The following is a 25715-nucleotide window of genomic DNA, read 5'->3' on the forward strand; positions in this document are numbered from 1 at the left end:
ACCATCTGAGCAACCAGGGCAAACCACTCCAGCATTCTTGCCTGGAGAATTCCAAGGACAGCAGAGTCTGGTAGGCTACAGTCCATGGGGGCCCAAGAGTCAGACATGACCGAGCGACTACACATATGTAAATGACAGCAAAGCAGACAAGACAAAAAATGTTCAAGGCACACCACAGGACTCAAAATCCAGTTCGACATGTCCACAGGTCAGAAACAGAGGAGGCGACCCAGAGGACAGGCACCCACAGAAGACACTGAACTCCCATGGCTGCAGGAAGAGTCAGGCAAACTTCATGCCCCGAAGGTAAGACCTGGAGAGACAAGTCAAGGCAACTTCAGAACCACAGCACAGGGAGGAGCCAGGGTGGGGAGAAGGGCAGAGCAGGGCTGCGGACACAGACAAGCCGCAGAGGGGAGTTCACACTCAAGGAGATAAAGATGCTAAAGCAGTCTGAAGACGTAAAAGAAGTATGCTTCCATCATCTGAAAAATAAAGGGAGGAAAACAGATTCATAAAAATGAAAGGAACTTACGAAATGGAGGCAGGAAATTATGAGAAAAATAAAGAAGGACAGGAAGGCAGGGGAAGCAACGAGGGAGGGCCAGCAAGAAAAAGAAGGTGCGGTCAGGATGGGGAGGCGTGGTCAGGAGAGCGCCTCATGGGACCAGATCCGTCCCATTGCTGTGGAGTCGCATTTCAAAACACCGGGCCAGACAGACCGGAACTTCCAAGTCCTTCAACGCACTTTAGCCTCCCCTTCCATGGATCTTTGCTACCACTGGAAGTGATAGGCACCCTTGTCACAGGAGGAGCCCCTGCTCACTGTGACTGGAGAAAGCCCACGCGCAGGAGCAAAGACCCAGTGCGGCCAACGATGGATTAATTAAAAAGAAGAATCGTGACGCTGACGCTCCATTACAGAGACAGTCATATAGACACCGATGACCGAATACGACAACGCACAGCAAGGAGCAGTACGAGGGAGAAGGGCCAGTAAGGGCACCAGGCCCCAGAGCGAGTGAGACGCGGGGATGCTCCTTAGACAGAGTGGACGGGAGAGGCCTCTCTGTGGAGCTGAGACACCGCCTCGTCCTGGAAAAGAGCACTGCAGGAGGAGGGAACAGCGCTGCCGAGGCCCTGGGGGGGACAAGCCGGGATGACCAAGGACAGAGAGACCCGTGTGAGCAAGAGCGGGCACTGAGAAGACAGAGAGGCAGGCCGAGGCCGGGCCCGGAGGCACTAAGCTCACTCCAAAGGCGACAGGAACCCACGACAGGGTTTAAGCGTAGAAGAAAGAAACATAATCTCACCTAAGTTTTTAGAAGAGTCAGTCCAAAAGCGCTTTCTTCAAAAATGAAGTCTACATTTTCAAACATCAGGAGATTGGGAATACAAATTTGGGGTTTTTACTGATGGAAGCTCTGAGCCCACGTGCTTTCATGACAACAAGGATTTGGTGCTGAAAAGCTCCGACCTGCCAGGAAGGAGCACCCAGGCCCTGATTCCCTGCACCCCCACCATCTGTCGTACTTTCCCAGTTCATGTACACCCAAGTACATTCTTAGAGAGAGCAAGGCGCATCTTTTAACTCAACATAGAAGCACCAGGTGCTGAGGAAACCCTCCGTTTCTCACTTATGGTCGCCTAACTCCCTGTGATAATATACCAGAATAGCCACTGGGAATATCCCTCTAGAGCAGGGGTCCCCAAGCTACAAAATCTACTCCGCGATGATCTGAGGTGGAGCTGATGTAACAATGGTGGAAATAAAGTGCACAGTAAATGCCATGCGCTTGAATCATCCCAAAACCACACCCCACCCCGATCCGTGGAAAAACTGTCTTCCATGAAACCGGTCCTTGATGACAAAAAGCTTGGGGACCGCTGCCCTAGAGGACTCACACTAGGAAAATGTTCAGCAGACGTCAGGGGCTGGGGAGGTCGCCTCTCTGAGCTCACAGAACACTGCCGTCTTTCCAACTGAAGAAGTGCCCACAAGGCTGAGCCCACCAAGGACACGAGCACTACCAGGCTCCTGGTCGTGCCAGCCGTGGCACCAGCTCCATCCGTGCTGGAGGAGGACAAAGCTCTCACTGAACACCCGCCACACGCCAGCCATTCTCCTTGAACGGCGTTTTCCCGCTCCTCATGGCAACCCCAAGGAGTGGTCGGAGAAGTGGAGGAACTGAGAGGAAGGCACAGCGCCCTCTGGCTCCAAAGCCCAGAGCGGCGGCTACGGCAGAGTGAGACGAATGGGTAAGCGGGGGAATCTGCTCCTAAAGGACTCATGTTGATAATACATGTGTACTGAAGACTTCTCCTTTTTCGTTTTCAGGAGAACACCCGGGAGTGTTTCCTTGTAGAGGAACAACTCCCAGCAGATATAATGAGAAGGGGATTGTGGTTCAAGCTCCACATAAGACAGCAGAGTCGCAGCTACAACGGCAGTGGTGAAGCTGCTGGAGAGACTGGGAGGGGTTTCAGGAGGGCCGAGCCCTCACACAGACAGCCGGGCAGCCCTTCCCGAGCTCCCAGGAACGACTCTAAAGGGTCTTGTCTCAGCTGTTTGTGCTGGGCGTGCATGTGGCTCTGCTGAGTGCAGTCCCCTTGCAGCCACGAGCACGCAGCCTAATCACTTAATTGCACGACTGGCAAGGTTCCTTCCAAGCCATTTCAGGAGCTCTCTCAGGTAAATTGCAGAGCACCACCATCTAAAGCCATTTAACACAATGAGCTTGTCCTCCCCTCTAACTGCAGACAGCACAACGCCTGGGCCCTGTGCCTACCTGGATTCCAGGAACCACACGGCCTTCTCGCTGAAGAGTGGGGCGAGCAGGCTCACGAGCTTGCCTTCTTCCAGACCCTGGTCTCCAGGGCCGCCGGATGTGTGTGCTCCGCCGTAGTCTAAGATACTGGAATCTGCGTGCCTTAAATATCCATTTTTGCAGCCCCCTTTGGAACTGTCCTCCATAGTCTGCAAATCAAAGTTATCTGGTCAGATAATGGACGGAGAGGAAGGGGCGGGGGGAGCGCAGAGAAAGGGTGGAGACAGGCGGTGATGAGCGAGTCCAAACACCCGAGGGAAAGCGAAGGGCGGGGGCGCAGGCCTGCGGGCGCAGAGACGTTTACTGCACGTCCTCAGTTTCCTCATCTGAAAACAGGTGCAGTAACGCCACCTGCCAAGGTAGCGACAAGAACAGAACAGGATGGCAGGCCCACTTCAGTTGGTGCCACGGGGTCTTACCCGCTCTAGCTGTGTTCCCCCACCCCATGGCCTACTTTCTATACTTCCCTTCTAAGAAGAATCCGGAACGTTGTTAATTGCCATCCACAATGCTGCAGACATTTATTATACACCTCTTGCAATGTATCTTCCTCATTATATATCAGAAAGCCAGCCTCTTTACAGACACATCCTAATTATCATGACTTTGATTTGTCTCATCAGGACCATGGAGAGCTCCTAATTCCCATGGAGATGAGATGTTTACAGACCCGCCTTCTTGGGTCACTAAGGGTTCCAGAGGAGTGGTGCCAAGGAAACATCTAGTTAAAGCCTGTGCTGGGCATGTCTTGAGGTGCTGCAATTAGCATTCCTCCTCCCCATTTCCAGAGCTGTAAATTTCTTCCACCAGTCTATAAATAACTCCCCTTGGCTTCATTACTGCTGTAATATACACACTGGCCACCACACCCCTCTTTCCACACGTGTAAAATGCTTAAGGTTTTTAAACGGAAGACAAGACCCACACAAATGAGCTGTTATTTACAGGGTCTTGTTTGCCACCAATCTAGTTATTAAATCCATCTAAATAAGCAAGCTCCACAGAAGGAAAAGTCTAGAACATAATAATAAAAAGAGCAGTTGCTGCCATTCACTGAGCAATACCTTCTGAGTACATAACTTCTATTTAAATATAACAAGGGATATTTAAGTTCTAACAAGGGAGTATTATTATCTTCATTGACGGGGAAACACAGGCTTAGGGGTTAAGTGAGGAGTAACGTCACAGAGGCAGTGACCAAGACTCAAAGTCACATCTGATCCCAGAGCCCCGATTTTTAACTGCTTTGCTCTCCAAAACTCTCACAAGGATGATCTCGCCTTCATGACTCCTTGAACCTGAACACCTGAAAGCCACAAACATCAAATCTGCAGCCTCCTAGCTCCCACCAGACACCAGTCTACAGTTCTTTCAACCTTGGAGAACATTTGCTCCAAGTGTTCAGTCTCCACGTGCCTGAAGCAAAGCTCTTCACAACCCCCGGGTGGCACTAATCTGGGTCTCAGATCCGGAACTTGCAGACGGGCCAGGGAAGGAAAGTCTGGCTCTACTGGTGGCTTCTTACACAGCAAGCAAATCATCTGGGGGTCCACATCCCCGAGACAAGGGCACAGGTCCCAGCTGTGTCACTGACCTACTCTGAGCCCCAGAGGAACCATCTGCTCTCCCAGGCCTCAGACTCCAATGCATAAAATGAATGGGTTGGGTTAGTTCTAAAGAGCTGTGTAGGCCCAGTGTCCAAGACCTACTTTAATACACTGCTATAAGAGCCCCGTTTTTTATCTGCAACTATATGTTTGCTCTCTTGTCTCCTGAGTGGCTCTGCCACCACTCCTGCAGCTTCTAAAAAGGGAGAGAGTGCCTCTCTTTGCTCCCCACGGGCACACGGCAGGCACCCCATACAGGTGGAGGGAACAGTAAACCCACTGGACTCCTTCCAGACGGGAGACAGGCTTGGGCACAGAGAGGGGCAGGTGTTCCTACCTTTTGACTCTGCTCCAGACACTCGTCACTCAGCAGATTATTCTCGTCCTCCTCTCCAATTCTGGTTGAGGCCTCGTCCTCCTTGCTAGCCAGAAGCTACATGGAGCATGGAATGGTGTGAAAACGCAACCCAAACATGTGTGCAGCATGAACATGCATGAAGAAGTCGGTGATGTCTTTTTTAAAAGATGCAGAACGAAAAAAAAAAACAAAAAACCAAAAACCGAAAAAAGAGGCAGAGACAAATGCCAAAGCCAAGAAATAAAAATTAGCCAAAGTCAGAGTTGCTAGGATTCTGGCAAATCACACACAGCTGCCTGGAATCAGGCATAATTTAAGGACAAATTCCCCGAGAAATAAGGAAAGTGTTTCCCTCTGCCCTCGCACAGTCATTCTGACCAACTGGTAGTTGAGTGTGCTGTCCAACGTGCTGTTCCCATTTCTGCCGTTGCTGAATTTTCTTTCAGATTATAGAAAAATAATCAAATTTTGGAAAATAGCTCTTGATGGAATTGAAAATATCAAACAGCAAGAAAGCAATAAATGAAATTTACGGTGACCCCAATTTCTGCAAACCTTCCCCTGTTTAGCACAGGTGCTAAACCTCTTTCTGGACGGTCATGCATCTAAGATGGACAATCTCAGCCACACGGTCATTTTGCTGACAAAAAGTCCTCATGGCTAATAAGTAGAGTATCAAGCCTGCCCGACAATAACTTTCTGCTTTTGAAAATGAAGGAGAGTTACTTAGAAAGATGGCCTAAATCCCTAATGCGCTAAAGCAGTGTAAATCCCAAAGCTTCTGCAGTCTGCATTCTACAGAAGGGACAGCAGTTGTCAATGGGGCCAGATCCCAGCTCTCTGGAAGAGCAAAAACTCTAGTCATGAGACACTCAGATCATCCAAAGAAAAAGTGAGAGGGGAGGTGGCCAACGCCATTTCAAACACTGTACTAAAGCTCATCTCACCCATGGAGGAGTGAGCTTTGCACCAAGGCATTAAAACCACGCGCTGAGCCTCAGCTGCCGGCTGCCAGGCCATATATATGGCAAATCGAAGGTTCTCTCTCCACACTGTGACGGCAGGAATTCTCACACTGAGTCTCTCACCCCACAATTTCCCCAGCCCAACTCAAACTGTCCTGATCTTCCTTCTAAAGGAAACCCTTGTTTTAGAAAAAGAAAAATATAGCAAAGTGACTTCAGAAAGTCTTTTATAGAAAACTTCCCAGGGTAAGAATCTTACATGTGTGGCTCAGATGGTTAAGAATATGGCTGCAAGGCAGGGGACCCGGGTTTGATCCCTGGGTCAGGAACCTCCCCTGGAGAAGGGAATGGCAACCCACTCTAGTGTTCTTGTCTGGAGAATTCCATGGACAGGAGTCTGGTGGGCTACAATCCATGGGGCCGCAAAGTCAGACACGACTGAGCGTAACAATGTACTAGTTGTGATTTACATGAAAATTTATCAAAAAGATAAGGTGGAAGGATGAGGGCTGGTGGAAAAGATTAATAATAGAATCTAGGCAGTGAGTATATGTGTCCACTCTGAGGTTCTTTTCACTTTGCTGTGTTTGAGTTTTTCACAATAAAATGCTGGGGGGAAGCCTCTCTCATCTTAAAAGAAAGCCAAGTAGTGGCGCTTTCCTCTCTGGTCCAGCAGCAGCTCTGGTCACCAGTGCTGCCTGCCTCTCTCCAGGCTTCTTGAAAGGACTCTCCACCCTCACCTTCTGCAATGTGGCTTTTGCTGCCAACACCCTCCAGAAACTGCTCAGGAAAGGTCCCCAAGACCTTCTATCGCAGGAGCTCGAACCCTCCTGGGAACAGGGAGGAGGCAGAGAGGTGCTGCTCCCCAACCCTGAGCATCAGGAGAAGGGTCTTGCCTCAGGTTTAGCTGAGCAAAAAGTATTGTTAACTCGTGTCATTCCAAAATGACATCACAAAAGCTTGCAAGCCATTCTTTATTTCCAGAACCACAACCACACCATTACTAAGTACTCTGAAATAAAAACTTGCTTTCGTTTCCTTTTACCTCTGCTGACTTGGTTAAAATTAAAAGTCAGATCTCAGTCTCCAGCACTGATCAAGAAATTAAATACCGTTACACAGAGAAATGTCGCCACACCATACGTGACTGATCGGTTTTCAAAGGCAAGGGCCCAGAGAGACCAGCACGTTGCTGCGGGCGGGTGTGCTTCCGGTCCCACCAGCAGCAGGAGAGGAGCCCTACACCTCCAAGGTCCCACTCACCCTTCATGCCTTCCCCCCACTGCCCCTCCATCCAGGCCACGCGGCCTCTGTTCCCCGCTCTGCTCGACTGCCCAGGTCCCCAGCGACTTCCCAGCTGTCTTGTTTTCTTGTCTGCTCGAGTCTCTGACACAAACCAGCAGGCCCTCCCTAGACACCTCTCCTGAATGACTGCATGGCCCGGATCGACCCCCACCTCAGGCTATTCCTTCTCGGGCCTCTGCAGACGCCCCTTGTCCTTCCAGGGAGAAGCTCTCTTGACCTGGAAGAGGAGGCGGGACCCGTCCCAGGCTCCCCCCGATCTGCTTCCCTGCATCACGTTCGCCAGGGGGCAGGGGCCGCGTCTGGTTCAGCTTTAACACCAGTGCCAGTGCTCAGGAAGCACTGCTAAAAGGACAACTGTTTTTTTTTTCCCCAGAACGAAGAGCTGGAACAAAAAAGTTTGGGTGATTGCTTCTGGTCGTGCTGCTCAAGTGTGTTCTTTGGAGCAACGGAAGCTCGTGAGAAATGCAGACTCTCGGGCCCAGTGCCAGCCTCAGTGGACCAGAATCCTCACGTTAACAAGGTCCCAGGAAATTCACACGCCCGGAAACGTTAGAAGCACTCGCCCTGTGGTGTTGCTAAAACAACACTGAACAGAGTCAGAAAAGGGCTGGAGTTCCAACTCGGCACACCACTTCACTAAAACAGTGACAGTGAAATAGCTGCTACATATTGACTGCCTACTGCATGCCAGGCTCTGTGCCAAGGGCTTCATAAGTCGGCCACAACTCGTGACAACTTATGAAGTCAAATTGTTAGACGCGGCCGCCTTTCAAGCAAATTCAATCTGCTTCTGACAAACCAAATTCTACTCTGTTGCTAATAACAGATGCTAACAAGCACCGCGTACTTCTGAGCACCGCTTCTGTCCTCCGCAGTCACACCAGGTCTGTTTCTTATTCAAGATGACAGCCCTACACATGTGAGTTCAATTAAATCATGCCCCCTAATCCGTGTTTCCTCTCCATGTCAAAAAAAAAAAACCCTTTAGTTTTCTAACCATCCCTAAAAAATGACAACGTTAAGTAAATAACGACAGTGACCAGCCTTTCCTGAGTGCTCACACACGTGATCTGTCCCCCAGAGGTGACAGCTGCATGTCACACGGCCGAGGCTGGCAACGCTCACCACCCTGACTGCGGTCCGTTCAAATCACTCCCGCATGTCCATTCTCAACCACGTCTCCTATAAGACATGGATTATAGTCCGTAAAAAATACAGGGAAATCGGAGCAAGCCCATCAGAGACTTTTTTTTTAATATGCTTTAAAACACAAGGATGCCTGCTCTTGGCTTTCTGTTAGTTTGGCTGGTTTTTCTGTGACCTGCCCACATGCAGGGAACAAGCACTGTGTGCCCAGCTCAGGGGGTATCCAGCCCAGGGCCTCTGTTCTAAAGACACACCTGGCAAACCTTTGTCAAGTTAAAGGGTGTGTGTGTGTGTGTCAAGTTAAAGGGTGTGTGTGTGTGTGTGTGTGTGTGTGTCAAGGGTGTGTGTGTGTGTGTGTCAAGTTAAAGGGTGTGTGTGTGTGTGTGTGTGTGTGTGTTGGGGGGGTTGTATGAAAATAAATCATATGCTTATTTTTATTTATATATATATCTCTGTACTTTTGACCTAGGAATTACTCATCCGGGGACACAGTCTAAGAGGAAACAAAAGAAACCTAACCCAGAAAATGATTTGTGTCCAAAGACATTCATCAGGTAATTTAAACTAGTGAATCCCTGGAAATACCCTCCGTGCCAGACAATCGCAAGGCAGTGAGTTAAATCCAGGGCACCCCCAAGATGGAGTCAGACGTGGCGGCACAGCAGCCCCTGGGAGGACCCGGGAAACAGGGCTGTACACACGCTGTGTGCACGTAACGCACACAAGGAGCGGGGAGACGCCAGGGCGGAAACTGACCGCGTACTTTAAAGTGCCAGGGTCAGGGGTCATTTCTCTATTTTCCAAATTTCGGCGATGCTGTGGATTAATTAAATACTGGAGGAAAAAAACACCGAGTATATTTTAAAATACACAGTATATTTGCTGGGTTTTTTTCTTCCTTTTCTGATTCATAGGCTCCCAGAGAGCTGGAGCAGGTCCAGTCCCCGCTTCACAAGCCCACTGCCCCGACGAGGCTGTGGCCCACGTAGGCATTTCGGGTTTGGCTCTGCCGTGGTGCTCATCAAAGGGGAGCCACGCGCCCTCCCAGGGAACAGCAGCCTCCCCTCGCCCCTCACAACCTCCCCTTCCTCTCCCAGCTCAGGATGCCTGTGGGAACGCCACCCTTCCCATGCGGATCTTCCCATCGCATTCCAGGGGAAGACGGGGGTTTGTGCGGCTAAGGACACGGCCACTCACAGGGAGTATCAAATTGCCGTGCGACCTGACAGATGATTCGGGTCTGAACTGGCTGCTGTTAAGACCTGAGAGCGGGAAGAGGAAAACTCTCTGTCCTCCAGAGGCCACGCGGGGACATTTAACAGATTTCTGTCAAAGCGCAAGTGAACACACACACTCGCCCTTCGTGACTCAAACGAAGCAGGTGGAGAATGGGCGGCTTATTAACAATGCCGCCTTGGAGAAAGCAAACAAAGAGATTTCTTTCTCCCTAAATGGACCGCAGATATTCTTGCTTCTCAAAATTATCTGGAGCCCTGGAGACTAAGATCAATAGTATTCTGTCTCTCCAAGGGAGCAGATGGCCAGAGCGCAGCATAGACACCTTTGAGTGTCTCCCACTTTGAAGGTGGGAGAAGACTGCTTCAGGCTGACAGATCTTTCCCTGGAAATGCTGTGGCATCAAGCTCTCCCTTTGCCTGGCACACCAGGCTGAGTTCAAGACAAGCCCAACCAGGAAGAGTCTGGGGGATCCAAGTGCAAGAGGCCCTGGTGCATTTCATGGCGAGAACAGGTCCAGACTTCTGAAACTAACCAGACTAATGGCCTGGAGCAAGGCACCTCCAAGGGAGCGTCAGGGCCAGGCAGGGACTCAGGAAACAAGCTCCTCCGGAGTCACAGCAGGACCCACCTCCCCGCACGGTGTGCTCAGGCAAACTGAGGAAGCACACACGACCTGTCACAGAGACGAGGACACAGGCAGAGTCGACAGGCGAAGAGGCTTCCCTCTGCTTTCCCTGGGGCAGGCTGCCAGGACGGGCCCACACCCTCGGTGGGCACGCACGCCCAGGAACCACAAGCTCTGCAGTGCGGACGCCAGGATTCAACCTTCCCTGGCCCTTTCAGACTCTCAAGTGCCACCAGGAGTGAACTTCCAGAGGCAGGAAGCTGGACATGTAGGCTCAGGGGACACCGACTGTCTGCTCCCTATCGGGTCCTCCGTGGGGGCAGGGCGCAGGGGTCCTGGGTAGGTGTGGGGAGAAAGAACATGCATCTGGCCAAAGCCGGAAGACAGTGTGTGCCAGTGAGAAGGCGCACTCAGGGGGTTAGCTCAGGAAGGAAATGTCAAGTGTGTCTACTCGTTTGCTTTTCCAAGGAAATGGGTTCGTTAAGGCTCCATCTACACTACCCAAGTGATTGGGCGACGGGACAACTCTCCGGGCCCTGAGACCTTACCAGTCCTCCAGACGTGCCACCTGCAGCCCAGATCCCAGGGCCGTGCCTGGAGTCCAGGCGTCATAAAACATCAAGTGCATCCTCCCAGAAATGACCCGAACTTGCGGAAACCTGCGGGCAGACCTGTTGACCTACGAAGGCCTCCAAAGCCCGCCCACAGCAAAGGGAATTTCCACAGAGACCCCCAGAACAGATGCAGCCTTGACACGTGTGCGGCGCTGTTACTTTGCGATGAGCTCATGATGGTAAGAACGTTCCTTCTTACCTCTGTTTGATCCATTGATGCAGGCTTGCCGTCTCCGGGGAAACCCACGCAGGAGAGATCAACCACGGTCTTCTTCAGGCGCTGGTTGTCCACATACAGCTCCTGCACCAGCCGGATGAGGTCGCCAACCTGGGAGATCAGAGCAGAAGAGGCCCAGCTCCCCACAGGCACACTTCTGCCTCCTGGGGCCATGGTTACTGAGCAGACGTCCCAGCATCACAGTCACGGAGAGCCAGGCGGCCTGACCCCAGGCCTCAGGCCACCCCAGGTGCAGTGAGGAAGACACCAGCGTCTCCCTATTCCAGCCCCAGCGACCCTGGGCAAACTGCCTGCTCTAAGCCCCCGTTTCCGCGTCTGCAGAATGGGCTGCCACGAGAACGGATGGTGACCGCCGTCACAGCGCACCAAAGCACTCCAAGCAGTCCAAGTGCTGCACCCGTGACAGGGCAGAGGGCCTCTGTCTCGTACTTGAGAGCCTCTGGAGGAAAGTCCCCAAGACGGACACTCCTGAGGCCGTGTCGGAGGCTTATTCTACGGCCTCCACCTTTCTCTTTCTATGCCTTTCTAGCACTGTCCAGAATAACAAGTCTTCAGTTCCAAAGCAATTCACGGCAACTGAAACACTCCCACGAGCTTTAGTCAATCATTCCTTACAAAAATCCCAAGGAGGTGCACAGTCTGGTACGACTGTCCCCACATGACAAGGAAAAGCCCAAGATACAAAGCAGCTCACTGCCCAAGGTCCCAGAGCTGGACCTCGAGAATTCCTGGAGAATTAAGTGACGTACAACACTGGCCAAAGTGCCAGGTCAAGTGGGCAAGGGCAGCTGCCCACACAAAGCAGAGTCAGGCCTGGACTCCCAGTCCAAGGCCCCTCCTTAAGGCACAGGTCTTGCAAGGTCAGGTATATAAGCAACTGATTGAACGCCACCTTTATTTACCACAAGCTTCAAATCCCAGTGGTCAGTGACTCTCCAAACACTTCTTCAAGGGGTAATCATGCGCCCCTAAAATAAGCAGGAAATTCCCCCTCACCACACAGAGCCGGTGTCCCCTGCACCCAAACATAACACCAATCAGAGCCAACCCTAAAGGAGGTTACAGAGGGAAGAACAAGACAATCTGATCCTGCAAACATCCACGGAGTGCCAGCCAAGGGAACCAGCTCCCGCCCACGACACAGCCATAGCACGGACCAGCCGTGGCTACTACCATCTCTAGCTTCTTCACCCTCAGAACAGTAACAGGTGCCTCAGCGCTTCTTGCTGCATTCCTCCAAACACGCCTAAACTTATGCACTTCTCTTTTTTATTTTTTCTGTACCTTGTATCTGCTGTTTTTTCCTCTCCCTCTCTGCTGAGAAAGTTTTCCAGTTGGATAGACTCCTACTCATTGTCCAAAACCCACCTCAGGTCTCATTTCTGTTGCGACGCTCCCTCTGATCCAGGGAAGAGCCTCCCCTACGCCCTACCCCCCACCAGAGACAGCACCTATTTCTCTGCTGCCCCTGCAGCTCGCATGTCTGCCTGTCACAGCCACCTGTGCCCTCTGCACTGCCACGGCTGGCACACATGTCCGCCTGCTCTACCAGGATGTGACTTCTTCCAGGGCAGAAACTAAACCTGTCACACACAGATGACCACTTTATAATAAACTACAGTGTCCTCTGAGTTCACACTTCCTCTTCTTATCAATGGCTCTTAGAGTCTTGAAATACTCAGCCACCCTAACCACACCAATGATCAACAGACGGAAAGACCTTTCCACGTTTTAGAAAAGATTTATTGACCAAACCTGAACCTTTATTCTTTCAAAGAGCATCTATTAACTCCCACTACATGTGGCAGGCAGGCACTGGGAAATCAGAAATAAATAAGATATACTCACTTTAAGGTGTTCACGGCCTACTGGGGATATAGAAGAATAATCAGGTAATTATAGATCAGTATAGCAAGGACATCAGTGAAATCAGGTACAGAGAGGAAGATGACCAGAGGGACAGAGGGCTAATTCTCGGGGGGAGAGGGTGCTTCCTGGAGGAGACGGGGCCTGGGTGGGGGTCCTGAAGCCTGAGAAAGAGTGCCTCAGACATGGGGGTCTCCGGGGAATGTACATGGAGAGAAGAAAGACGGACAGGAAGAGAGGCAACAGAGGCAGGGAGAAGGGCTTTCAGAATCTTACACCTCTGACAACAAATAACCTACAAAGCACTGAAAGTTAATGAAGTCAATACCTTTCTCTTAAGCTCTTCATGAGAAAAATGTTCCACTTGAAGCCGATTGTGTTCTTCAAGGCAAATACTCAGGTAAGACGTTTGGTCACTATAAAATGAAAATGTTTCTTCTGCACCAAAAAAAAAAAAAAGAGAGAGAGGAGGAGAAACCAGAACATCAGAAGAATATCCTTCCCAGACCCGCCCCAGGGAGGCCCATCGAAGGCACTCAGACTTGGGTGAGGGGGTGGGAGGGGGCGTGAGCACTCATAGGGAGTTCAATGCCCACCTCTGGGGCAGGAGCCATTTTCCTCAGTCTCTACAGGCTGATATGTCAATGTACGGGTTCATCCTGGGCCCCAGGCTTCCCTGTGGCCAATTCTGAATTATAATTTGTGTATCAGGTTTTATCTGCAGACCATTCTGAGTGGCACAAGTAAATGGTGACTTTTCAGTTTAAATGAGGGAGTGATTCATTTTAGGTGAAAATACAGAAAAATCAGATGCGATTCTCAAGGGTAGAACTCAAGAGAAATAAAAAGTGCCTGATGTGTTTTTTACCGGCTCCAGAGTCCACCACGGCAGCAACTCCACGCTGAGAGGAGAAACTGCCTGTGAGATCTATGATGGGGACCCTTGGGTCACCCATGGAGGGTCTGCTTTCTCTGCAGCAAAGCTCATTCTCACAGGGAGCGCGGGGGCAGAGAGCGGCCAGGGTACGCATTGAGTGGAGTGTGTCCACAGCAAGACCTCACTCAGCACGCGGGGAGCGGAAACGCTCCGAACGCTGTGAAGAGCTGGATTTCAAAGGAAGACGTCCTGGCTCAAACCTGGGTCTCTTCATCTGTGATGTGATGTCAGCGCCTGCTCTACCCAATGGGTCGATGGTCAGGATCAAGGGTGAGACGTTAAGCGCCTGCCACTGTGCCTTGTACACAGTAGGTGCTCAAGACATGTCAAACCCACCACTGCGATTACTGACTTTAAGCGTACATGCCAGCACCAGGCTAGAGACAAAGAAAGGATGAAGACACCAATACCAGAGTCTACAGGACTCAGGTTCTAGCCAGCGCACGCAGGCTCAGTCACTTCAGCTGTGTCTGACTCTTTGCGACCCTATGGACAGTAGCCCACCAGGCCCCTTTGTCCATGGGATTCTCCAAGAAAGACTACTGGAGTGGGTTGTCATTCCCTTCTCCAGGGGATCTTCCCGACCTAGGGGTCAAACGCGAGTCTCCTGCACTGCAGGTAAACTCTTTACCATCTGAGTCACCAGGGAAGCCTGGTTCTAGCCAGCAAGGGGGCCAAATACTACTGTCCTGAGCACAGCAGGGCAGGTACCACGGGACCTCCCAAATCACAGCCCCTTGTGGTCACGACAGTTCGAAAAGCAGTGTTCCAGCAGGAAACAGCAGTTTCACCCCCATGCATCTATGCAGTGGGTGCCTGGGGAGGCCAGGCCCAGATGTTTGGGGTAATGAGGGCTGTTGATCCAAGAAAGGGGATGATGAGGCCCCAAGGTTATCTGGAGCTAGAAGTAAAACGATGTCAAATACAGCGGCAGCAGCGAGCAAGCAGTCCTGCAGCTGGCCCTCTGGGAACTAACGCAACGTGCTGGGCCCCGGATGCCACCGGCCAAAGACACCTGAGTCCAGACCAGAAGAGCAGCAGCAACGCTGTCCCTGCAAAAAAGGCTCCCCAGACGAAAGCGCCAGGGTGCTCCGTCTCCTACTGAAACCTGAGGACTCCTGCCAAGCTCAGCCATGGCCCTCCGAGTGCAAAAGTCACGGGGAGATGCATACAAGGGAGCGAGTACCTTCCCGCCGCCGGATCTCGCTGATCTGCTCCTCCAGGGCCTTCCGCAGGTGCTGGTACGAGAGCACGTCCCACTCCAGCCGCTTCCGCAGGGCGAAGACGCTGCTCAACTCAGCCTGCAGGGCGCTGACACTTTGGTAAAACAAAGATACCAGAATTTATAAAAGGTCCACTTGTGCTGTAAGATGCAAAACCCAGCCAGCCTTCCTTTGATTTTTATGGCATTTTTTTTTCTTCTGGCTACAAACACAGGTTCAGAGAACATTTAAAATATAAAAGTGAAAAGAATGTTTTTAAATATAGAAGTATGAAAAAAGCAAAAATTACTATAACCCCACCATCAAAGAACATATGGCAGACTGTATTCCCTCTAATCTTTCTCCCTGAGTATTGTTATAAGGTTGAAATAATACTGGACACATAAAAGTACATTGTGCATTATCTCCCTCCATTTTCAGAAATAATTTACAAGCATCACTTTTAATGACTATATAATACTAAACTGGGTAAATGACCCAGCGTTTACTTTAAATCTTCCCCTATCAGTGAACATTTGGGTCCTTTCCCAAGTTTCTGCTCCAGATGTAGCTAGGTAGAAATCATTTAACTCCTCAGAATGTTTCTCTGTTTGGATACTGTCTTGCACAGGCTTGGGTATGGAAGGAAGGCTCTAGAACGTCTGCTGTGTCACCCCTTCTAATTCAAGCGCAATGCCCTTTTACACACATTCAGTTCAGTTCAGTTGCTCAGTCGTGTCCGACTCTTTGCGACCCCATGAATCACAGCACGCCAGGCCTCCCTGTCCATCACCAACTCCCAGAGTTCACTCAAACTCATGTCCATCGAGTCAGTGATGCCATCCAGCCATCTCATTCTCTGTCGTCCCCTTCTCCTCCCACCCCCAATCCCTCCCAGCATCAGAGTCTTTTCCAATGAGTCAACCCTTCGCATGAGGTGGCCAAAGTATTGGAGTTTCAGCTTCAGCATCAGTCCTTCCAATGAACAACAGGACTGATCTCCTTTAGAATGGACTGGTTGGATCTCCTTGCAGTCCAAGGGTCTCTCAAGAGTCTTCTCCAGCACCACAGTCCAAAAGCATCTATTCTTCGGCGATCAATTCCTTCACAGTCCAACTCTCACATCCATTCCACACATGACCACTGGAAAAACCATAGCCTTGACTAGATGGACCTTGGTTGGCAAAGTAATGTCTCTGCTTTTTAATATGCTATCTAGGTTGGTCATAAATTTCCTTCCAAGGAGAAGGCGTCTTTTAATTTCATGGCTGCAATCAGCATCTGCAGTGATTTTGGAGCACAAAAAAAATAAAGTCTGACACTGTTTCCCCATCTATTTCCCATGAGTGATGGGACCAGACGCAATGATCTCTGTTTTCTGAATGCTGAGCTTCAAACCAACTTTTTCACTCTCCTCTTTCACTTTCATCAAGAGGATTTTTAGTTCCTCTTCACTTTCTGCCATAAGGGTAGTGTCATCTGCATATCTGAGGTTACTGATATTTCTCCCAGCAATCCTGATTCCAGCTTGTGCTTCTTCCAGCCCAGCGTTCCTCATGATGTACTCTGCATAGAAGTTAAATAAGCAGGGTGACAATATACAGCCTTGACGTACTCCTTTTCCTGTTTGGAACCAGTCTGTTGTTCCATGTCCAGTTCTAACTGTTGCTTCCTGACCTGCATATAGGTTTCTCAAGAGGTAGGTCAGGTGGTCTGGTATTCCCATCTCTTTCAGAATGTTCCACAGTTTATTGTGATCCACACAGTCAAAGGCTTTGGCATAGTCCATAAAGCAGAAACAGGTATTTTTCTGGAACTCTCTTGCTTTTTCCATGATCCAGCGGATGTTGGCAATTTGATCTCTGGTTCCTCTGCCTTTTTGAAAATCAGCTTGAACATCTGGGAGTTCACGGTTCACATATTGCTGAAGCCTGGCTTGGAGAATTTTGTGCATGACTTTACTCGCGTGTGAGATGAGTGCAGTTGTGCGGTAGTTTGAGCATTCTTTGGCATTGCCTTTCTTTGGGATTGGAATGAAAACTGACCTTTTCCAGTCCTGTGGCCACTGCTGAGTTTTCCAAATTTGCTGGCATATTGAATGCAGCACTTTCACAGCATCATCTTTCAGGATTTGAAATAGCTCCACTTGAATTCCATCACCTCCACTAGCTTTGTTCGTAGTGATGCTTTCTGAGGCCCACTTGACTTCACATTCCAGGATGTCTGGCTCTAGGTGAGTGATCACACCATCGTGATTATCTGGGTCATGAAGATCTTTTTGTACAGTTCTGTGTATTCTTGCCACCTCTTCTTAACATCTTCTGCTTCTGCTAGGTCCATACCATTTCTGTCCTTTATCGAGCCCATCTTTGCATGAAATGTTCCCTTGGAATCTCTAATTTTCTTGAAGAGATCTCTAGTCTTTTCTATTCTGTCATTTTCCTCTATTTCTTTGCACTGATGGCTGAGGAAGGCTTTCTTCTCTCTCCTTGCTATTCTTTGGAACTCTGCATTCAGATGCTTATATCTTTCCTTTTCTCCTTTGCTTTTCGCTTCTCTTCTTTTCACAGCTATTTGTAAGGCCTCCCCAGACAGCCATTTTGCTTTTTTGCATTTCTTTTCCGTGGGGATGGTCTTGATCCCTGTCTCCTGTACAATGTCACGAACCTCCATCCACAGTTCATCAGGCACTCTGTCTATCAAATCTAGTCCCTTCAATCTATTTCTCACTTCCACTGCATAATCGTAATGGATTTGATTTAGGTCATATCTGAATGGTCTAGTGGTTTTCCCTACTTTCTTCAATTTAAGTCTGAATTTGGCAATAAGGAGTTCATGATCTGAGCCACAGTCAGCTCCTGGTCTTGTTTTTGCTATCTGTATACAGCTTCTCCATCTTTGGCTGCAAAGAATATAATCAATCTGATTTCGGTGTTGACCATCTGGTGATGTCCATGTGTAGAGTCTTTTCTTGTGTTGTTTTTCGAGGGTGTTTGCTATGACCAGTGCTTCTCTTGACAGAACTCTGATAGCCTTTGCCCTGCTTCATTTCGTGCTCCAAGGCCAAATTTGCCTGTTACTCCAGGTGTTTCTTGACTTCCTACTTTTGCATTCCAGTCCCCTATAATGAAAAGGACATCTTTTTTGGGTGTTAGTTCTAAAAGGTCTTGTAGGTCTTCATAGAACCGTTCAACTTTGGCTTCTTCAGCGTTACTGGTTGGGGCGTAGGCTTGGATTACTGGGTCAAAGTAAATGAAAAAGCTTTGAGACCGAGATATCTTACCGAGTCAGAAAGCTTGTTTCAAACTCCAAGAAATATGTCACTCTGTCTTGCATGTAACCTTTTGTTCCCCAAGAGGGCCCATCGACACTTAGAAAATGTAGGAAAGAATTTACCAATGTGTAATTTTTTTTTTTTTAGGGAGTGGGCCCATCAGCTTTCATTGGTTTGTTCTAGAGGGGTCCACAGCCCCAAATGCTAAGGAGACGCTGCTCTAAGGTATGAATGCCACAGACTCAAGTCCCCCTTCTTCTCCAGCGATTCCCTCCAGCTCCGTCCATCGAACTGCACAAGGAAATCAACATCTGTTGGGAGGAAAATAAACCATTATGTCTAATCTTCTATGCTCGCTGCTTTGAAGACAGTTCATTGTGAGGCAGCCTCCCCGCCAGGGAAGGGGCCCTCCCAGCAACTTGTACCTAGTTCCATTTCAAGACGATCATAATGATCAATCTGTAAGGCTGATGGAAAACCTCACAGAGGTGTCACAGCACAGCACTCCCTCAGATGCGGTCGTGCTGGAGACACATTTAACCAGGGGGAAAAACAGGAAGAAAGACCGCTTCAGCGAAGCTTCTGTGAGGAGAGCTGGGAAGAGCTGACTGCTTCTCTCCTTTCTCCCCTTTCTGACAGGGTGAAAGGCACACAGCTGCTGCTCCTGCGCCTGTCATTCCTGTTTCCCCAACTCCAGGATCCCTGCAAGGCGTGAGGAGTCGGTGGAATAAAAGGAGCTTCACTCAGAGAGAAAGGACAGCCTTGCACCTTCCTCCTTCCGGGGAGGAGTCAGGGAGGAGCCGGAGGACGTCTGCTCCCAGGGCGCCAGCACTCACCGGCTCCAGGACCTCAGCGGTCAGCTCACCCGCCTGTCCTGCTGCCCTCCTCTGTAAAGTTGGGACAGTGCCTTTCCTTCAGGTGTTTCAAGGATTCAGTGAGATGTTATAAAGGAAAGAGTTCAGCACAGTGCCTGACACACACAAGATGCTTAATAAGCATCACTTCCTTTCTTTCCACGTAAATTAATGACTCCCAAACAGCAGGTACTTATGAGCCCAACCTTCTGTGACTTGTGAGTCACAGCCATGATTTTCATCTGGAGATGATTTAAACCCCCCAGGGCACATGTGGCCATATCTGGAGACACTGGTGGTTGTCACAGTTGGGGCAGGGAAGGGTGTCATTGCCATGTGGTGGCAAAAGCCAGTGAAAGTGAAAGTCACTCAGTCGTGTCTGACTCTTTGTGAGTCCATGCACTATACAGTCCAAGGAATTCTCCAGACCAGAATACTGGAGTGGGTAGCCTTTCCCTTCTCCAGGGGATCTTGCCAACCCAGGGATTGAACCCAGGTCTCCTGCATTGCAGGCGGATTCTTTACCAGCTGAGCCACAAGGGAAGCCAAAGATGTCGCTAAACGTTGCTATGATGTACAAGACAGCCTCTCAAGACAAAAAGTTGTTGTTGCTTAGTCACTAAGTTGTATCCGATTCTTTAGTGACCCCGTGGACTATAGCCCACCAGGCTCTTCTGTCCATGCGATTTCCCAGGCAAGAATAGTGGAGTGGGCTGCCATTTCCTTCTCCACGGGACTCCCCAACCCAGGGATCGAACCCGCGTCTGCTGCACTGCAGGTGGATTCTTTTACCACTGAGTCACCTGGGAAGCCCTTGACAAAAATTCATCTAGCCCCAAATCCCAACAGAGCTGAGGAGGAGAAAGTCTGAGTCACAGGCAACTGCAAACTGTCCCCTGTCCTCAAGATGAGAGCTGTGCTGCAAGGGCCTAGGCCCCAGAGCCAGGGGGATCTGAGCTCTGAGAATCCTAAGTGCAGGAGTTGGAAATACCCTTAACATCTCTGGGAGCAGATGTCCATTTCCGTGACATGGGGCTGAAGTGTCGCTGTGAGGAATGAATCACAAAGCTGTCCGTGGTCAGCGGCTCTCTCCCCACCCGCTCTCACCAACTTTAGTTACAAGTATTTCACCCATCTCCAGTCACCCACCTTTCACTGCTAGTTTCCAGGGGGTGAGCAGCCCTGGAGGAGGGCTGAGCCCACCCCAGCCCACAGTTCTGCCCTCTGGCTACAGCAAGGCCTGAGGGCTCAAAGCCCCCTACAAGCTGAGTGTATGCTCTATGGAGTACTGAGGCATATGGAGGCTTTTCACGTTGCTCTTAGTCTTAATAAGTGTTCTCATTTATTGAGTGTTTCCTTTGTGCCGGGCAGAATTAGGACTTCACACATTATCATCATGTTTTAAACAACCCTCTAAGGTAGGTAGGGAGGTAGGTAAACAAGTAGGTCTGTTAGGCAGGCCAATCTCAATGCACAAATACTGATATATATCTTGAGGCTCAGGGTGAAAAGTGACTTATCCAGGAGCTGAGAGTTGCTGAATGCATTTCTACTCTAAAGACGGACAGGAAACCTTTTAAGCATCCCTGATAGATGCGGTCCTGGCCCGGCCTAGTCCCATGCACGTTTTATTTATTAAGGAAGAGCCTGCAGAACTCAGAGCCTCCACCTGTGATGCTGAGGAAGGTGACAGAGGCCATTTCTACGCACAGAGCCTCTGGGTGCCCAGAATCAGGGTTGGATCCACGATTAAGCCCGCTTCACCCATTCCCCATCTGAGGTCCCCAGACTACTCAACCCCGCCCCCAGGTGAAAATGACGAGCAGCAAAGGCTTCTTAAAGAAGCTCCCTTTCAGAGTGAGGCCGACTCCAGAATTTCATCATGTTTTCATTTTCCTTAAAACTCACTTCAGGTTAAAAATCCTGAACATTATCTCAACTTAGAAGAGTTGGGGGCGGGGGAGACTTTAAAGAGGGAACTCATCCACTGAATATCTCCCGAGGGCCTACTGCGTGCCAGCCCCTGTGACAAGCACTAGGACACACAGACAGCAGAGAGGGCGCCGGCCCACAAGGCGTGGATGGCCAGGAGAGGCGGCCAGCCACACCAGGCCAGTGACGGGGCGGGGGGCGTCGTGAGGGCACAAAAGCGGAGGGGCGCCTGTCCCGGGGGCTCGCGCAGGCCTCCTGACAAGAGGGGTCCTCGAATGCTCAGGGACGAGTGGGAGACAGAGCAGAGTGCAGAGCCCACTGAAGGCAGGCGCAGGAAACCCGGCCCCGGGGACAACGGGGCCTCTACACCTGATAGCTCAGCTGGGAAAGAATCCACCCGCACTGCAGGAGGCCCCGCTTCGATTCATGGGGTATTCTCGGGCTCCAGTATTCTTGGGCTTCCCTTGTGGCAGAAAACAAGGAGCGGTGAAGGGTGTTTCCTTAACCTTTTATGATGGAAAACTTTAGACATAAACACATGAAGGCAAGTTGCCGTCACGAGCCCCCACCCACCCGCAGCCTGCCCTGACAGCCGGGGGCCGACCCCGATCGTCCTCTGTTGGCATGCCCGCCCGCCCCGTCCACTTCCGTGCAGCCGTGAAACGAAGCCCCGGCGTCAACACCCTTCCACCTGTCACCATCCCACCATGCAGAGAGGTGACCTCTGCACAGGAGAAATCACTGAGGCCAGCCCAGGCCTGGGCCCAGAGGGACCACGGGTGTCAGCTGCCTGGACCCAGCCAGGGCGAGAGCCAGGTCCCAGCCGAGCATCAGCGGCCTCGCCATGCACCACCCCGCGGCGGCAGTCCTGTGAGGACACAGGCCGTGCCAGGACAGAGACACGCTGCCATCACTCATCACCTGCGTGACTTCAGACAAGTCATCTCACCTCTCCAAGTTTCCATGGCCTCATTTATGGAAACAGAGCCAGTAATATCATTTGCCTCTCAGAGCTGCAGTGAGGTTACAAGAGACAATACACGTGGAGGCACTTTCTTTATCTGTGCTGCTGCTGAGTCACTCCAGTCGTGTCCGACTCTGTGCGACCCCACAGACGGAAGCCCACCAGGCTCCCCCGTCCCCGGGATTCTCCAGGCAAGAACACTGGAGTGGGGTGCCATTTCCTTCTCCAATGTGTGAAAGTGAAAACTGAAAGTGAAGTCGCTCAGTCGTGTCCGACCCTTAGCGACGCCACGGACTGCAGCCTACCAGGCTCCTCCATCCATGGGATTTTCCAGGCAAGAGTACTGGAGTGGCTTGCCATTGCCTTCTCTTTATCTATAAGGTTTGGTAAAAACGTTAGTATTTTTAGTAATTAGTATTAATGATAGATTTATTCTATGTGCATGCTAAGTCGCTTCAGTCATGTCCAACTCTTTGCAACCCTATGAACTGCAGCCCACCAGCGCTCCGTCCAGGGGATTCTCCAGGCAAGAATACTGAAGTGGGTTGCCATTTCCCCCTCCAGAGGAGCTTCCCAGCCCAGGGGTCGAGCCCGTGTCTCGTCCATCCTCTGCAATGCCAGGTGAGTTCTCTACCACCAGCACCACCTGGGAAGCCCTTTGATCCTTTATTTGTTGCCAAAAAAAATCACACTACTCTTGCTAGGAAATAGGAAGATCTGATTTAAAAAAGACAATCACCGCCCAAGTATCTTAAGCTTTCTAAGCAAAGTAGGAAGTCTTTGTTGCCTCAGAAACTACCAGCATTTATTCAAAATATGTGTGTGTTCTGTATGCATGTCATGTCCAAACAGAAACCCTTACCTGTCTGAGTCCTGTAGGGATTTTACCAGATGTGTATAGATGTCTCGTTCTTTCTTTACGACCTGAATCAGCTCTTCATAGCTTAATTGTTGCTTTTCCTGAAAATGACAAGGGGCATCGGACATTAAGAGAAGAATTCCGAAAGAGCGCATCCTTACGCTATGCAAACACATGTGGACACTTCTGGTATGTAAATCCAAACAAAGGTGATCCCAGTGCCAGGCTCTGGATCAGGCCGCAGTCGGAGAGCGCCACCTGCAGGCAGAGTGGGGAGCGACCGCCCTCCACGCACAGCAGAGGCGGCGGCGCGCAGGGCTCCTCCAGTGGACACAGGACACAGCTGCTGTGGAAGGGGCATCTTGCTGCCTGGCCGCCCTCTGTGCAACCGCACCCCTCAGAGCTGCAGGCCGTCGTTTCCACAACACTACAAAGGCTGCCTTTCCACACGGGTTCCTGCTCCCGAGAAAAGAAACTCATCAACCAAACCTGACAAGCATTAGGGACAAGGGACTCACACTGAAATAGAAGAGGCCAGGCGAGCCACGCTTTCAAGGGGCTGCGAGCAGACTGACAACAGAGAGGTCTGAGGCGGCTCTCTGCCACGCACGAGCCGTGCAACCTCAGCTAATGAGCTTAGCAAACCTCTGTGAGGTTCAGGCTCCTTGTTAATGAAGGGGTGTGTAATTTTATGAACTCCACAAATGTGAAGCTTTTTTTACAGTTCAGATCTTGTCTCTGGCACTTACCAGTTCTGGGACCTCAAGAAGCTACTTACTAGAGCCACCTGTAAAATTGTGGAAAAGTGCACCACTTTACGGAGTTATAGAGCAGATAAAAGTTCAACTGTGTGCTGGAGGAACCAAGGATCCCAGGGAAAAGGCCAATCCAAGTACTGATGCAAGAAAAGTCAAAAACAATCCATGTCTACAGCCTTCTGCCACATCAGAAATCAAGGAAGTGCTTAAATAATGGAGCGTTGTCAAAAGGATATAGGACCCAGTTTGGAAAGGCCAAACCTGGGACAATTTGAGCATCAAAATAATGACAGGAACAGATACCACTGAGTCAAACAGAAACTCCTGCACACAAGGCCATGAGTGAATTAATGTACGGGAAGAAGAGCAGGCTTTTCTTTATAGTAAAACAACTAATAAATGTAGAAGGAATAAAATTAACACAGAAGAATCACCATTTGCTAGCCATCATGGTAATAAATAATTCAGCCTCCATAAAAGGAGACTAAAACTGATGTGCAAGTTTGAACATCAGAGTATTTACCTAACTCAGAACAACTCCCCTCAGATACTAACGACAAAGGGAAATACATCAACTGAGAGACCAGGCAGACACCACCCGCACAGACACCCAAGTCAGCAGAGCCGGGGATGAGGCGAATCCAAGCCACGTGCCGTCGGCGAGGACACGCTGAGAACTCAGCCTCGCCCCCAGGACACCCTGCCAGAGAGACCTCGGCTGAACCCTCACCAGGAAGCGTCGGGCAGACCCACCTGAAGGATGCGCCACAAGAGGCCTGGCCTGGACACTTGGGAAGTCTCAGGGCCGTGAATGTCAAAAAGACTGAAGACTAAAGACTGTGAAATGCAACACGTGATCCTGAACTGGCTCCTGCGGCAAGCAAGGGTGTTCTCGGGCCAGCGGGTGAGACACGATCGAGCCTGAGGGTCGGCACTGCTGCAGGTCCCTGCTTGGCCCCTGGTGCGACGGCCACACGGCGTCACACGGGACCGTGTCCCTCTTACAGGAGTGCACACTCGAGTACTCGGGGTGACGGGCTCCACACGAACAACTGACTCTCAGACGGCTTGCTGCTGCTGCTGCTAAGTCGCTTCAGTCACGTCCGACTCTCTGCGACCCCATAGACAGCAGCCCACCAGGCTTCCCAGTCTCTGAGATTCTCCAGGCAAGAACACTGGAGTGGGCTGCTATTTTCTTCTCCAATGCATGAAAGTGAAAAGTGAAAGTAAAGTCGCTCAGTCATGTCTGACCCTCAGTGACCCCATGGACTGCAGCCTACCAGGCTCCTCCGTCCATGGGAGTTTCCAGGCAAGAGTACTGGAGTGGGCTGCCACTGCCTTCTCCCTCAGACGGCTTAGGACAAGCGAAACCCTTTATTCTCATAATTTGCTTATAAATCTGAAATTATTTCAAAAGAAGAAGAAAAAGTAAAAATAAGAAAAGTTAGTGTGTGCCAAACCCCTGGCACAGACCAGGTGCTCCTTAATGCCAGGAAGACACCCGGTCTGTGCAGAGCGGGGGCTGCGAACGGTCCCCATGTTTCACGTGGCCTCAGCCTGTCACCTAAAGTTATAGCGCTTCCAACCCTGATGGACACTCACACATGACAGGGCAGGGAAAGTTACATCTTTATTTCCACTAACCTCTAACTGAAGCTGAGCACTTTCTTCATTGGGGAGCTGAAGGAACACTGCTATGGCAGCAAGTCCCAGCAGCACAGGACCAGCGTTCCCCAAGATTTGGTCAGCAGAAGAAACACAGTTACTTTGTGCAAGCTGCAGGAATCTCAAAATATTTATTCTTATCACTACTTCAAAACTACAGCAGTCACTGTTCACCACTCTAAAGCAGCACCAGATATTCATACTTACAGCCAACTTTTTATATTTTGATAATCAAATTTCAAAATAACTGGTTTCCTTAATAAACCTGTGCACATATTTTCTGCATATAAATACTTTTCCAGGGAAGAAGGTCTTGGCTCCAGCAGATTATCAAAGGGATGCAGAGGGCAAAAAGGTTAGGAACCCATGACCTCGGAGAACGCTGCTATGCTTCCAGACCTGAACAAGAAAAAACACCACCAAGGTCAAGGCAACCCTGCCAATGAAAGGTTTCAAATGCTAACCCACTTATTTGGTCA

General features: G+C 50.3%; 1 protein-coding gene across 10 annotated transcripts in view; it reads right to left on the reverse strand.

Moving 5' to 3' along the window:
* CDK5RAP2 (CDK5 regulatory subunit associated protein 2) overlaps positions 1–25715 on the reverse strand; it is a 171447-nt gene that overhangs the window by 58897 nt on the left and 86835 nt on the right. For 9 of the 10 annotated variants that reach the window (XM_055427760.2, XM_088838314.1, XM_055427762.2 and 6 more), the window contains 6 exons: positions 22817–22914; positions 14915–15045; positions 13120–13229; positions 10887–11015; positions 4773–4868; positions 2790–2977 (listed from right to left, as the gene is read on the reverse strand). In XM_055427760.2, the coding sequence (XP_055283735.2) occupies positions 2790–2977; positions 4773–4868; positions 10887–11015; positions 13120–13229; positions 14915–15045; positions 22817–22914 (752 nt within the window). The remainder of the gene's footprint in view (positions 1–2789; positions 2978–4772; positions 4869–10886; positions 11016–13119; positions 13230–14914; positions 15046–22816; positions 22915–25715) is intronic. The other variant, XM_055427761.2, reaches the window with a different exon arrangement.

The sequence above is a fragment of the Moschus berezovskii genome, chromosome 7, assembly GCF_049115385.1.
Source record: "Moschus berezovskii isolate FMDL1 chromosome 7, NW_MosBer_1.0, whole genome shotgun sequence".
Lineage (NCBI taxonomy): Eukaryota > Metazoa > Chordata > Mammalia > Artiodactyla > Moschidae > Moschus > Moschus berezovskii.